The sequence below is a fragment of the Anopheles arabiensis genome, chromosome 3, assembly GCF_016920715.1.
Source record: "Anopheles arabiensis isolate DONGOLA chromosome 3, AaraD3, whole genome shotgun sequence".
NCBI lineage: Eukaryota > Metazoa > Arthropoda > Insecta > Diptera > Culicidae > Anopheles > Anopheles arabiensis.
Window position 1 is genome coordinate 13,498,458 of NC_053518.1, and position 15,916 is coordinate 13,514,373.

The 15,916-nt window shown below is 40.7% G+C and overlaps 1 protein-coding gene across 3 annotated transcripts in view; it reads right to left on the minus strand.

Moving 5' to 3' along the window:
• Positions 1-15,916, minus strand: part of LOC120905065 (polypeptide N-acetylgalactosaminyltransferase 5) — a 76,063-nt gene that overhangs the window by 43,392 nt on the left and 16,755 nt on the right. For 2 of the 3 annotated variants that reach the window (XM_040315733.1, XM_040315731.1), the window contains exon 2: positions 2,484-3,151. In XM_040315733.1, the coding sequence (XP_040171667.1) occupies positions 2,484-2,675 (192 nt within the window). In that variant the 5' untranslated portion in view covers positions 2,676-3,151. Of the gene's footprint in view, positions 1-2,483; positions 3,152-15,916 lie in introns of those variants that run through there. The other variant, XM_040315732.1, reaches the window with a different exon arrangement.

Genomic DNA, 15,916 nt, shown 5'->3' on the forward strand with positions numbered 1-15,916 from the left:
AAAGGCAGTAGCCTTGGCTTTCGATATTAGCATTAATTTATAATACTTAAAACATACCACTAAAACATATTTTAACTTCAAACTTATTACAAAGAAAATCCTATTTTTATTTATGAATTTTCCAAAAGTCCACTTGCAACAGCAGTTGCTAAGGTAGCACAGCATGGTTCTTGCATAGACAAAAAAGGCAACAAAAACCAACGTATCCTTCCGACTCATAATTTATGCTAATGAAGTCGGGGACTTCGTTTGAAGCACAACCTGCCAATGGTAGCGGAACCCACTTAAACAACTCTTTCTGCCCACCACGCCATTTACTGCAGCACAGTCATCCGCACAGGGTCAGTGCAAAAGGCATACTATCATTGCGTTGAAGCTTGATGAAACCACAACGAGATTTCATTCTACGGTTTCTATTGGATCTTCTCGCTACAGGAATATAGCTGGAAAATATTTTTTGTAGCTGTTTACTCTGCTTATGATGCTTACAGATTTTTTTCTCTTTTGTCATTTCTTAGTTATGTGTGTATGTGGGCACAGAACACTTAAAAAGATAATTTCTTGAAAGAAAAAAAAAAATGAATCCACCATCCACAACGAGTAGCAGTTGTTGTGCAGCTGTGCCAGTCCGACGGAGAAATTAAGGGCGGATACAAATTCACCGGTACCGGCTGGCGGGTTGTAATAAAAACACTTGATCTTTTGAAATTTGCTCCATTACACGGACGGGAGAAGGCATATAATCCTAGGAAGGTTGGGGAAGTTAAATTGAATACAATCACAAGTTTAATATGACATTTTTTTTTTAATTTGTGCAAGCTCCAATCACGATGCGTCAATAATGTTTTTATGGGAAGGGAGTCTAAATTAAATTCTCAATTTTGATGTCACTGTCAACATTTACCGACAAATAGCTGGAAAAGAGCTGTTCTTGTCCGTTAATGAAATGATTAAATTCTTAGTAGTGTTTTTAATAAATTTCAAATTCTTCTGGAATATAAATGACAGGGATTACCAGAAGATTTATATAGCGTTTGTCACTAAATGTGGGCTCTAGTTTACGAATTGCGACTGTGTATATCAACTTTTTTCTTTCGACGCATGTACTTCACGTCTCTAAGTTAACAATTGTTGCCAGTAGTAAAAATCGTTACAAATTCACATTTTTACGATATGAAGTATATTTCAAAGAATTGAAAAGTATCATCATCAGTATCAAAAGTATCACATTAAACATTAAACTGCGAAAATGTGATACAATAGTTACACCGAATACTTAAAAGCACCTAAACTAGCATAATTCAACGACTTAAATTAGGGAATTTTGGAACACATAGTTACAAATCTTAAGAAACTAGACACATTTGAATGAAAAGAAATTCATTTATAGTATAATACAAATGGAAATCATGAACTACGATGCGAAACCTGACAGAAACGATTGAAAAATGTTTCTATGGTACTACACACCCCATGCGTGTGTTGTTCGTACAAGCAATAATCAAATAATGTCTGACTTAGTACCGTCGCCCGACATAAAACAATCGAAAAACTCTCCAAATATAAAGTTCTAAATTTGTTTAACAACCTCTTTCCACAGCTCTATTCCCTCTTCCTAGCATCCCAAACTTCCGCCCTCCACCTTCTAATACAGGTTAAAACTTTTCTAGATTAATCAACGGAAAACGTACGAAAGCCCCGGATAGGCACATACACACACCATCCCCATCAGCTATCCTTCCTCACTGCTTTGCGCACAGCGATAAAAGGGTTTTTGGTTATTGATTTATGTAATTTTCTCAACATCCGAATGAACCACCACCACCACTTGAATCACAAAAAAAGGACTACCCATCCCGATAGCGATTGAACTGTACCGACCTAAAAATACAGCACCAACACAACCCACCCTAATTCATCACGTCCCTTTTCGCACACACCCACACACACACAGAGATGATCCATTTCGGTTCCAAAGGTGCCATGTGATCGATAGCATCGCATCCATTTTTCAACCAAAGATAAAACGAAACTCGGATGTCCCTGTGCTCTTTGTTCGGTGTGTGTGGTATGATCGATTTTTTTTATTTCCATCCCACTAAAATACGGTACCTTTTTTGGATGTAAATGTCCCAGGGCGGTATTTACTAACGTGCAAATAAAATGATTTGCAAACTATCTAAAATCCAAAATGTTTCACATTTATAACACTATCAGGCAGCAGTAATCGACATCTAGGGACTGTCACTTGGTGGTCTAGATGAATTGATACATTAGCGCTAATAGAATGTTACCGTAATGCCAGATGAGTATGCCATTCTCATGTGGCACCGAGTTCCAGAATGCTGCCAACAAGTGCACTATACACAGCAATCACGTAGTAAATGCCGTCGGAATCTGATTAGATGCCTTATTAAATGTAAACCCGAATATTCCATTTTATACACAAACACAACATAACACCTCTAAATGACTCTACTTACCTCAACATCATAGCCGTCACCGTTCCGTTTGCAGAGCCAGCTTGACCCGCCACCGGTACTGGGACAGTCGGCATATTTCACTATCAGTATCACATCGATCAGCAGCCACACGAGTGAGGTGAGCACTACGATACGACAGGTGTTGGTGCGAATCTTCCCCCGGAACATTCTGTTTAAGCTGACAACGGACATTTCTTTCAAATTTACGGGACTCTCAGTGCCTATCCACTGTTCCACCAGTGCAGGAGCCGGGCGGAGGAGCAGTGATGAAGTGGAATCTACCGCACGCAGATTCTAGCACTAAATATACTTCAACATAAAAGATCGGCAGCTGGTAACTGCACTGCAACACGCCACACTGTGTGACCACACATGCACCTAAACGCAACACAAACACACACACAGCCTACGCAAACCGTGGCAGAAGAGTGCATCAATCTCTTCTCTGTGATTCTGCTACGGCACATCAATACTGCTAACTAATATTGCACTTCAACTAGTAACATAGTTACACATTTCATACTTCATATAGGCACAGCGAAACTAATATACACACGATTTACGTACAAAACAAACACACTGCACTGGATTGAACAAAAAAAACAGTCGCGACTCACATTTTATGCTTTTGAAGAGTTGTGTATCTTTAAAATGTTGACATGCTATTTCTACAAAGAAAAAATTGAAATTAATCTCTTTTGATGTAATGTGTATACATGTATTAAAAAAGCATGAGAGCACGCAAAAATGTGTTTTGTTTTAGTCGCTGGTACAATGGGACGCTACTCAACAACGTTTCTCTGTATCCATTACCATCCTTACACTATATGCTGTTGGTCTGCACAGTTCAAAATACATTTTTCGTTATGACGTCCAGTTTTATCGATCCCTACTACCATTAACCAAACAATATGCAATCGTACACCACATAGCGCAAGGTAACATATACACACAGTCCCATCATATCGAACAGGCTATGTGTGGCTATGGAATGTTGTATGTGTGTGTGCTGCTGTTCGTTGCCTACCATCGTACAAAAATATAGCGATAAGCCGGAAACTACTCCACCGGAAGCCAATTTAAGTTTACAAGCAAACGGTTAAATATTTATCACAAGACAACAAAACACTTCAAAACTGTACGTTCGCAAATGAGTGCACTTTCACCGAAACCGTGCGCACGCAAACGATCTACATTACATGCAGCAAGCTTTTGGTTTGCTACCTCACCCGCCGACAGCAAACGCCAACAGCCACTTCCGGTGAGCGCGTGAGTGCACTTGCAAAAACTGTAGCAACCATTTGATCAACACATCTAGGGAATTTTGCAACCAGCTAGACAAGTTTTCAAAATAGTAATCAACTACACAAGCCTGATAATGCGAAACAATACATGTACACTATATCGAACATTGTAAGTTGATTAAATATTTTCGTCCGTTTAAGGCTACATGCAAGTGATGAGTAACATTTCCTGCACCATATGATTTATTGGGGGTTTATAGTCAATTATTATAATCGATTTCATTTTGTACTCATCTTTAAACCCTTCAACAATAGGTTCAATATTGGAAACGATAATTGAAACCTAACTCTGCTGATTCTCAGTTATCTAATTTAGATTGTTTATCGAATTTTATTTCCAAAACACCATGTTGTCCTAACAAAGGAGCATATAAATGAAGATACAAGATACTAAAGTGGGTGAGCAGTTGTTTTTTTTCCAACTGACATGCCGGCAGCCGAAAATTCCTTTAACGCAGATAATAGTGCTACTGACCAAAATCCTCCCAATCCAATCGGACTTTGTCAAACGGGGAAGGAGGAATTTGTGTTTTTGTGATGTGGCATCACATTAGCCACAGAACCGCACCATGTGGCTACCCAATGAATTTTAATGCCTTTCCGATGAATAATTAGCAACGGAGGATTTCCGTAACGCCTACATTCAACGCTGGTCCACGTAACAACGTAGCATGTGCTTAATATTCGGCGACGATGACGATGGTGCTGACAGTGGGAGGGTTGTCGAGGCAAAAAGGGTGCGGAATGACGATTATCGTACACGATGATGCTGGTAATAATGATGATGCAGATGATGAAAGTGGTTTTAATTTCCAGCCAAAGTCCGTGTAACTTTTGTTTTAATGATAATCATATGACCACGCTTCCATCAGAGCCGCTCGCCACCATCTCTCTATCTCTCTCTCTCTTCCCTGGGGGTGAGTAAAATCATGCTGTGTGAACATTTTTATTTTGTTTGCATACACCTGACCATCGTCAACGGTTTTTGTGTATGTATGGTTGGTGATTTTCCCTTTTTAATCAGCCACGGTCGATGGTTTTTATCGATCGTTAGTGTGTTCTCGCTGTTCGATCTGCAATGAAAGAAGACATAAAAATACAATAAAACATCATGTTTATTACGGACAGCTTATGAGGTAGTTTCGTTCCTATCAGCATCATATCTTTTGTTTGTCTTAGGATGACCAGGATTCATCGTGCCCAAACGGTAGCTTGCTTTTGGATGTTTGGAGCTGTTATCAGCAATGTTGTAATTACCTCAGATTCCCACAATATTGGCCCATGCTTGAATAGCCTTTTCATTAGGCTGAAAGGAGTGTGCTCTTTTGCAAACATTCTGTATAGCAAATAAAGTATCAAAAACAGTTAATAGCAGCATAAACAAATCTTTACCTAATGATTGCTTTTTCCGAACAAAACTATTCCATAACATCATCATTATCACCTACGATCCTAAGCATCCGGCAATGGTTCTTCGAAACATTATTTACCTTAGTTGCAGTGTAAATAAAACTAGATAATTATCTACGATGGCATAATATACGAAACGGAACGAAGCCCCTAATATCTAATGATGACACAGTCTACCATTCATTTCTATCTTCATGGGAGAGCTATCTCACCGGATAAGCAACCCATTTCCCATTTGCTGAATGCGTATCGTTCCGTACCAGAATCTATCAATTTACTTATCGTAGACAAACATTTTGGCCTGCTTCCCCTGATGATACACATTCACGCTTAATTGGCACACATAATCTCCCATGCTATTTCTCTTCATACTGTTTACAATCTCTTGTGCCGAAAGTATTGAATGACAGGGTCACATTTTACGAAGACTTGTGGAACCGACGCCTGAACCATGTTGGATTTGGAAATTTACTCAAAAGTGCATTGTCTATTGTATGCAGAGAATCTCGCAAAAGTATATGTTAGCTGTTGTAGTATCTCTGAGCGTGAAATGAAGCTGTGTTTTTAATCAAACAGAAATAAATGCTGTAACTAAAGCAGAATAAAGAGTTTTTATTTGTTATAATTTTAACAGAAAGAACAAAAAAACGCTCTTTCAGGACGAACAACATGGCTTGAGATCCTGTTGAAAGAAAATTGCATCCCGCGCTACATGCACGGTCCGCACCAGCCATAATCTAAACCATTAAACGCTGAAACCATTTACAGGTAGACGGTGAATACAGCAGCGTACACCGTCAGATGAAAGCATAAAATCTAACCTCCCCCCCTTTTATCCTCCCATTCCAGCCCCGGCCACTGAACTGAGAAAATGCATTCTCCCCCCTAGGTGAATGTGCACAGCCCAGAGCCAGTCCCGCCGTCAGTCGCCGGTTTATGGCCGGAGCTGCTCCGGCAATGTAAAAGAAAATAGTTTCACCCGGCCCGGGTAGGGTCAGCTCAGGCGAAAATAATCGCCCGTGCAATGCGCGACCACCGAACACAACGACGAGCCACAATTCCGGACCAGCGAGATTTTCGGGCAGCGGAAAAGCTTGCACATAAAGCATCCATCGTGAAAAACGAATAACGGAGCTGTGTGTGTGTGCCAGTGAGTTTTGTTTTTTGTTGGAACCGCCCGACGCCCGTTCGTACCAGCGATTATTCAGGAGATTGAAGATATTTAAATAAAAGCCGCGCGACGACGGTTGTAATTTTATGCAAATACATGACCGACCACCGGAGCGAACGCGCGCGGCCATAGTTGCAGGGAAGGTGGAACAGTAAGGTGTATTGAACCTTTTTTTTTAATATTGTAGTCGAAAAAACCCCTCCGTACTTTCTCGATGGTCATGGAAATAAGGCACGGTAATTTTTAAACCGAATGCATTTGTGCGAACAAAATGGGTAACGCACACGCTAACGGCTTTCTGCTGAACAACGAAAATAAGTTCTAGAAAAGCGGAATGATTTGCTATAAACCGAACTAGCATTTTGCTATTGTGCTAGACTACACATACAAATTTCACTCAAACCTAACAAATAGGTGTGCTGTACAACAACTACGTTATGTCACTAGACACTAAAAAAGTATATTAAAACTGCCAGCCCTAAATTATGGTTTGCCCATTTTTTTAAATTACATTATTTATGCAACACTCATAAACCACCGAACGACTAAACATGATGTTTCATGCATGAATAGAGTTCCTAACGAAACATGATTTTAGTTTAAATGCATTTTGTTCGGCTTATTATCATTAATGTTTTTTTTTTGTACTGAATTTGTGTATATTTATAAATTAAATTTGTAACAAAAGTAATAAATTTGAATGTGAGAGATCGTTCACTATATCAACCATTCATTATAATCATGCATTGTATGTTTTTTTTTGTCCTTATAATAGTCAATACCATAATGTACTATTGTTACTTTCAATTATTTATGGGCAATTTTCGCATGCTCTCATGCTTTTTAATACATATGTACATAAACACTGCGCGCATAAACTGCAAAACAATCATTTGTAACTGGGTGGATTAAATTGATACGTTTTGCTACTAATGTTTAACAACAATATCGTTTCACCAGCATCGGTGTGGTTGAGTATCGCGCCCTGTTCTTTGTTCGATGCATAATTAATCGCATGGCAAGGCAACATGGTTCATGCATATTTTAAAAGGCCTCAAATATTGATAAACATGTGCCATATACCCGCCAACCGCTACCGACGTGTCTAATTGATTTTTTATTCTTTTACTAATACTTTGTACAAGAGCTGAGTGCAACAGCCATTAAGAGAATTCATCTAATTATGTTTTAAGTGAAAATGGTAAGCAAAAGCAAACTATTCTTTTTCCAACATTAAATAACGTACGCTTTAAATATTTGAAGCGTCGATGGAAGCAAATTTATCAAAAAACAGCAATCTAAAATATGCTTAGTCTGCACTTGGCTCTGCTTCATCAAGAGTGGAAACATTTTGCTCTTTTCTGGTATCGAAATACCTTCCCAAAACTCCACACAACCAATAAACGCAAAACCCCTCACAGATTCTGCAACACACCTTGCCAACCTAAGCGCAACATGGTAGCAAAAACCCAACTCATCTTCTCCTATGGTATGTAAATTAAAACCATTTCTTCATCGGCACATACCCGCAGCATACACTGGCAACACACACTGGTCAGTGTAACTTAGATTATGAAACCGGCAGACATCTGCATGTGTCTATGCTACGTCCCACAAGGTAGGGGTATGTTTTTCGAACGAAAACAAAAAAAAAGCAACCCCACTTCAGCTTTCTTCATCGTTTGCAAACTTCGCTTTAAAATAGTCGTCATGGACAATGTATTTGCTCCATTCACGTACCGCACTGTAGGCTAGCGGGTGCGAGGAAGTAGTGTTGGTTTGGTTTTATGCATGGAAAAACCTCAACCTCAACCGTACAAACAAATCCATGAGCAAACTTTTGCAAATCGGAACGGGAGAGAGAGAAGCAAAGAGAGGAAGAGAGAGAGAGGGAGTGCCTATTTACAAACAAAGCTCCTTATCAGCTTTGCTACGGTGTTTTACTTGATTTAAACAAACAGTTGATGCAGGTTGAAGCTTCTCGTACGCTGCTGATTGTGTACAGCGAGGCAAACCCAGGACGCAGCATCTGCTTGGATCATTTAGTAAGAGACAATGTACGGATACTAATGCTAAAACTCACCCTCAGGTGAAATTGATTGAACTTTGTTAGGTGGAATGGTCAGCCTAGAGGTTCTGTTGACAAAGTGTGTAATTTAAACGAAAATGTCCCACTAACATGTACAGTCTCTGAGTAAATATATTAAAGCTTAACGCATTGCATTTGAATCGGCTTCAACATATGCTGCTGGAAAGCTTCCCCGCACTCCGAAACCAAAACACCATTGTCAGCTCTTCCCGAGCACTTCCGAAACCGTGTACCGTGGGCAACGTTATTGCTTCCGTTCGAAATCTAATAAATTACTACAGCTGCTTGACGTTACTGGCCACCGCCGCTGCACTTAGTAGTGCATCTTGCAGGCATTCCGCACAACCACAGGCGCTGGAGGCTGTTATGAAACCGAAATTTCAAGTGGAACCCACCACCATCAGCTCTTTCTCCTTGCTGGAGTAGCAGCAGTAAGCAGAAAAAAAAATCCCATCGGTGTTGGGTTGGAAAATTGGACACAAGTACACAAAAAAACGAGCACACACACACACACTCACACCAAACGTCCAACCCCTTCGGTGGCATATATTCTACAGCATCCGGAACACACAACTGCTGTTCGTTTCGGTTTCGATATTAGTGTGAAGTTCAGCAATTGTCCAGAGCCTTTGCAGCAAACTACACACTCGGTTGCTGCTGATCGGAAGAGTTGATAACAGTTAGAATGTAAGAAATGGAAACGGGATTTTTTTTTTTTTCATCGTTGTGCCCTACAACACTGGTGCGAGATTAGTACATCTGCAGCAATTTTCAGCGAGATGTTTCCTCGGCCCTTCTTCCTCCGCTACATACATGCCCTTGCAGTATATGTTGGGAGTGTCCAAAAATCGGACAGTTGAATGGCACCCGCTCGGATTTTTCCATTACTGCACAATGAATCGAGCCCCGACTAAATAGCGCACCATCCGAAAGAAAAATTATTACATGTGCGAAAGCGATGCAAAATTCAAGCAATGTTTTCCATTCAACAAGCTTTCGTGTTTCGATATATTACGAACATATTAAGAGTGTGCATTTTTTTGAATAAAATGAAAATGTAGACTTGAATTGAGATTAAAATAATCCTTAAATTGCTCTCCGAATATTTTTGTTTATTTTTAGTTTTACTCATAAGTTGGAATTATAATATATAATATATTATGAATTAAGTGACATTTTCTACGGTGATTTGTTTTTCTTTTCGAAAATCTATACATTCCTGTAGGTCATACGTAATACATATGATTTTATTCTGTAGTTAGCAAACCAGAAATAATCCAAACATGAAGCCCAAGAACTTCGCAATTTGGAATAGACAGATTCAATCAATCAACAAAATTTTGGATAAAAACATTTTCGTTGTAAATTAATGTAGATAGAAACGACAAAAATAACTAGTAAAATCTTAGAGAACAATAACTAGACACTCAAAACTCAACTAGCTATGGTAAACGTGTGTGAGATGAATAATCATGTTTGAGTTTATAAACGGCATTAAAAATGAAGCTTAGCAGCCATCCACAAAGGGACTCCTGCAGACATTCCTTCCAACGAATATCGGTCAATGCGTTTCCTGTGCGGAATTCCAAATGTGAACTATCGGCTACATCATTCTCTGCCGGGTGGAATGAACTCCATCTCATTTTTCCAATTCAATTCATACGAACATTGTACAAAAAAAACCGTTCCTCCTGCTCTGCACACAAAACGCCTTTTCTTTCGACACAAAGAAACTGATGAAAAGCTACTGAAGGGAATCGTGTAAGGAATGTTCATATTTGAAAAATCTTCATTCCATTACCGTGGCGTGGCGCGGCCTTTGCGGGATTCTTTTTGTGCGACAGTTCGATTTTTTTTCCCTCGCAGGTCACCCAATTGTGAAGAACTACTCGCCGGGAAATGGTGGTAGAAGTTGGGGTTTCACTTTCATTTTCTTCTTTGCATATTTTTACTTTGCCAACTGGCATCATTGGAATACCGCATAATTCACAATTTTTCTCGTACATACGCTCAGCCAGGGTCGGGCCTGACTAGCATCACTAATGTTCCTCAGTTTTTTTTCTTCCTAGCTTTACTTCGCACGATTAAGAACCGAGCCTTAAGTCGCATGGCCCGCATCACGGAGGCTTAATTACGGCAAAATACGATAGAATGCTCCGTGTCGCCCAATAAACAGTGTCGCTCCATATAAGCAAATGAACGTAAATTAATTACAGCGTACACACATGCGGTGAATAATTATACCGTGTAGCAGATGGTGCGTCATCCAAGCGAGGCGAAAGGAAAACGGGGAACGTGCAAATTCCTATTATTTCAAGAAAGCAGTATTTATTGCTTACTTTCTTCTCGACTCCCCAAATGAGTTCACTTCAGCGATGGTCCACTGTCAACTTTAAACAACTTTGTACGTTGTCAACATTGTAAGTATTTCCAACGAATGGTTTCGATCAGAATAAAAAAGTAACGTATTTGGTTCGACACTAGCAATACGGGTGTTTAAAGTGAACAACAAAATAACATAATATTTTATATATCTACTTTATTTAATTTTAAAAAAAGTTAGTGATTGAAATTTAAAATGACACAATCAAACTGTATTTCCAAAAAACTAGTTCCACATTAAAAAAGAATAAATTATACAATGCAATTCACTGTTGCTTACTTCGCCTGTAAAATTTTAGTTTCATTTCTCCTTCCAGGTCATTTCACACATTTTCAGGAAACATTGAATAACGTTGACCTTAATGCTTCATAACAATTCACACGCCGGCCGGTAAAAAAACTAAGATCAAGCGCGATTTGATGTGAAATGTGAAATAAACGTGTGAAATGTACCGTTTTTTATACTTTCCTCCTACTTCATTTTCCTTAATTTGATTACTTTTTTCACTTCCTCTAAGAGTTGAAAACACCGTGCATTGACGTTGTTTCTACCCATATCGACTACCTGTGTGGCGCAAAATTTACCAGCACAACAAAACCGATTTTTCAATTTAGGAAACATTCGATCACAATGCGACAAAAAAACTATAACCAAAAAAAAAATATTGCAAAAAGAAACTATGTACCGAAAAACAACATACACACTAACGTTTACGTCCAACATTCCTGACATACCGTATTATTTTTGCTATGCTATCCCCCTATCCCAACCATTTCTTTTCAATATTCTACGGGGCCCGAACCTTGCAGAAGTGGGTTCTCCTTCCACACGTTCCTTTTTCATATGTTTTTATTATGTTGGCCAAGGATTATAGAAAACAAACATAGCAGCGATAAAAATGGGACCATTTTTTGACTGTTGTCGCATATCAAGCAGGTCACGGGGCCAAACAGGGCTGAAGGATCCTTCCAAAAAAAAAAAAACTGAACAAAGCAAGCATAGGAAGAGATCCCATTTTCTGGAACATTTATCGTAGCAACGGCAACGAGGCGACCTTTCCTTTTTTACCCGGCACACCATCCATATGTAAATCGATAGGTTTTTCATTTTGTTACCTGGAATTTTCTTATTCAATCAACGCATAGCAAAAAAGTTCCTTTATCCATCGATAAGTAACAATAAAACTATCAATTTTGGGTGTATAAGAGTGTACCAATAGCGTAAGAGTTCATATGATATTCCAAGAAAAAATACACTACACAGCCAAACCGGAAGTGACATATGAAGCTATACAGAAGGCTATATTTAGAAAGGCATCCCAATCGAAACTCTCCCATTTCTTTCTGCTCTTTAGCGCACTGTTATCACTATATCACAACGAATCCAATTGTGCTGCAAAATAAAACCGAAATAATTGGAGACTTAACGTGCTGCTCACCATCTGAACTTCAAATCCCGCAGGCATTTGCGCGCCCATAAATCTTGCGAACGGAAAACCCTCATACCCTCTTCCCCTACCGAAAGCTCCAAAACCGCAACCGTTCCACCGCTAGTGGCCCGCAAACTATAAATCCCGCAAATAAATGTCAGTGTGTCTCCTAAAGCCCACCGGACACAGCCGCACACGTATCGCATCAATGACGAGCATCATTTTTGCGCGATTTATGACGCTCCGGCTCTGACGATTGCGCGCAAGCTGCCATTTGCGCGCGTAAAACCCGGGCCTCTGCCTGAGTGGCGAACATGAGCCGAAACTGTGAACCAACTCTACGCATTTAACGCCTACGCCTTAACAAACACAAACTGTCTTCGACAGATTTTGGAAGCGAGGAAGGATGGGAAGTGTTCCCCGAGGATGAAATGAATCGTAGACACACACACACACACATACACACACACACACACACACACACACACACACACACACACACACACACACACACTTCGCAGCCCATCCGCTCCATACGACATTAAATCAGTACAAACGAGCCCAACCCTACCATCCCCAGCGTCGCGAAGCCCTGCGCTCCTGTTTCGCATCGCAAAACTAGATTCACTTTTCGCCCGGGTCATCATGCGAGGGTAGAGAGAGCATCGTAATTTCATAGCGTCCGATGGCATCATATCATCGCTGGCACAGACTGACAACACAGCGAGCGGAAAATTTATAACCAGTTGCACTACTAGTGCCCCCCCGCGCCCCGTTACGATGGGGAATGGGGACGTGCGGAATGGACATTTTCTTATCCGTCGAACAGCAGTAAACCACCGATCTGCCGTCAAGCAGAAAGTAACCCTTCGATGACGGGGTTGAAAATTTGATTTGAAAAGAAATAAACTCTCTATATATGCGAATACTGCTTAAGTATAACTTGGAAATCAATCGTGTTGTTGTTTGCCTGGAAAAGGGTAAAAATTAATTTAAATTATTCCATAATGCTTTTTGTGAGATAATTTACGAAAAACCTAACAACTAGTCTACTTCAGGATCGTATGATACAGGTTGAACGTAGGCACAGGTTTCTGAGATTTGTTCACCCGCAAGAAGAATAAGAATTGATTCTTGATTGCATTCAATTGAATTGAAGAATAAGAACCGTGGTCCGTACTGCTCTAATGGAAAGAAATGACAATCTGAATGAAAGGTAAAAATAAACATCGCAGACATTTGAACAAGACGTCGGAAATGAGTCTATATTCTTAAAAAGAAGATAAATTATGTTTAATTATCGGTAATTTACTAGACATCCTGGAAAATCGATGAAGGATCAACTGATCTCTGAGGATCTATAAGGTCAATCAACCTTAGCAATAATATTTTGTATGAAACGATGTTTACGGAACAACGTCAGTAATTACACATGCCTAAACAATCTTAGTCCTTAGTCGCTACAAGGTGTAAACCTAATACGAAAACTTAATCCACGAAAAAGGAGAATGGACATTGAATCCTTCTCCTACAAACAGATAATCAAAACTCTGATAGTACCTCCGTATGACGAAAGGTATAGGAGAATATATCCCATCATCAAAAGAACAAGAAGAAGAATCTATTTTTGTCAAACCTATGCAGCACGATTCCGGTAGATGTCGCCATAGTCAAATCAAAAGGGGACCAAACTAACTGATCAGAAGTTGTTGTTGTTGGAATAGTTTATAGAGGCTTTGGCTCCAACGGAGTTCTTTCGTCTCTAAACTGATCAGAAGTGAGAATAACCTCTAAATATAATTCCTTTCCTCAAATATATTCGATTAGTTACTAACCATTTCATCCAATACCCGAATAACTTTTGACATAAAATAAACCACAATAAACACGACCCAAAACGATCACTCATATTGCGCAGCCAAAGGTTAAGTGAGCCTCCTTCAGCCAGTACCGGCGTGGTCACTGCCGATGAAGCAAAGCAAATTTCACAATGCTACACCGCCCAATCCATTTCCCTTTCTTGGTGTGTGTTGCGAATGACTGAAGCATCGACATATGGGTGTGTATGTGTGCGCTCTACACTACGTGAATCGTAGATTATCATTAGCACAATGCATGACTATCGATCACTTCTGGATGGTGCAAGATTAAGAATTGATGATAAGGTTCAAATCTTTCCTAATCATCGCCACCCGTGCTCACTCGCCCGGAACGGAACGGATTGCGAATCTGTTGGCCGCAACGATTTATGTGCTTTAGCCTGCAGGCCGATGAGATTGGGTGGATTATAGTGGAACAGTTTCTACAGTGCAGTCACGGATTGGGCAAGCGTTGTGCTGAATATGCTGTTGAGCTTCTATCAGCCCCTTAATACTAGAGCAAGCTTTTAAGCAGAACTATGAAAGGGAAAATTAAACGAAACGTTTTCCTCAAACAAAGACAAATGGTGTACCGCGACACACACCGGAACGCATAAGTCAATCGACCGTAAGCATGAGTATGTGCGCGTCTACTTTTGCTGCTGATACAGTGTGCCCGAACCCATACTGAAAGATAAACATGCACACGCATTGGCCGCGAGACATAAAATTTCTTCCGCTACGTTTAAACCCCGTTTGCCCTTATCAGTCACCGGCCAGGAGGCCGAGTTGGCTGGCTCGTTGTTGTTTGCCCGTGCTGTCAAGGCATTTGAATACGCTGCCGCCACGAGCTAGAACAAAATCAGCAACTTCGGCCTGAAAATGGAACGATAAACAATACTCGCACACACAAGCACCCTCGGCACCCTTGTGTCTAAACAGTGCAACAAAACGGCACGATGGCGGCGAGAGATCACTTTAGCGAAAGAAAGCTTGCAAAAATAAATAAAGTTAGTCAGCCAGTTTGCACACGCCACGCGTGTGTGTGTGTGTGTGTCTGTGCCGCGGCACATGTTCGATTTCGGAATGGAGGGGGGGCACACTTTCCAAACAGGTTTCGTACGTTGTGCTCGCGTTCGACTTCCACGTCAAACCCGGCCGCAAAAGGTAACCCTCGCGGTGTATGTATGCCACATCGTCGAAAAAGCCGGTTTGCTTGCTGCCGGACGCCCCAGCCCCACGGAGCAGAGGACAACGGGCCCTGAGCCGGCCATACCATATGGTTTCTAATACTGCACAACGTACGCCACGTGATAGCAGTGGGGAGGTTGAGGTTCAGAGGACTTGCAATAAAAGAAAATGGTCCCTCCATTGAAGGTACTGAGGACTTGTGCCAGAATTGGCTGCGCGAGCTATAGAACGGATCTTACAGCGACCGATTCAATTCCATACCATTACCCCCCCCCCCCCCCCCCCCCCACTGAACGACCGCGATTGTTGTTGCGGGTGGTTTGGCATGTGTACAAACATTCAACTAAACAGGGTGGTGCTTTTAAAAAATTGTACAAAAAACGATACTGACTCTTTTACGCGACTTTCTTGGCATCGGATTATCGTTTGTTATGCTACTAACATCCACCGCACAACAGGACACACACACAAATACATAAAGATTCATTACAGCTGCAAAAGAGTTGAGCGACTCCATGCAGCGCCAGCACATGCCGACTCGCAACCAAACGCAACGTAGGCTAAAGCACGTGTGTGCGGAGCAGCATGGTTCGAAAA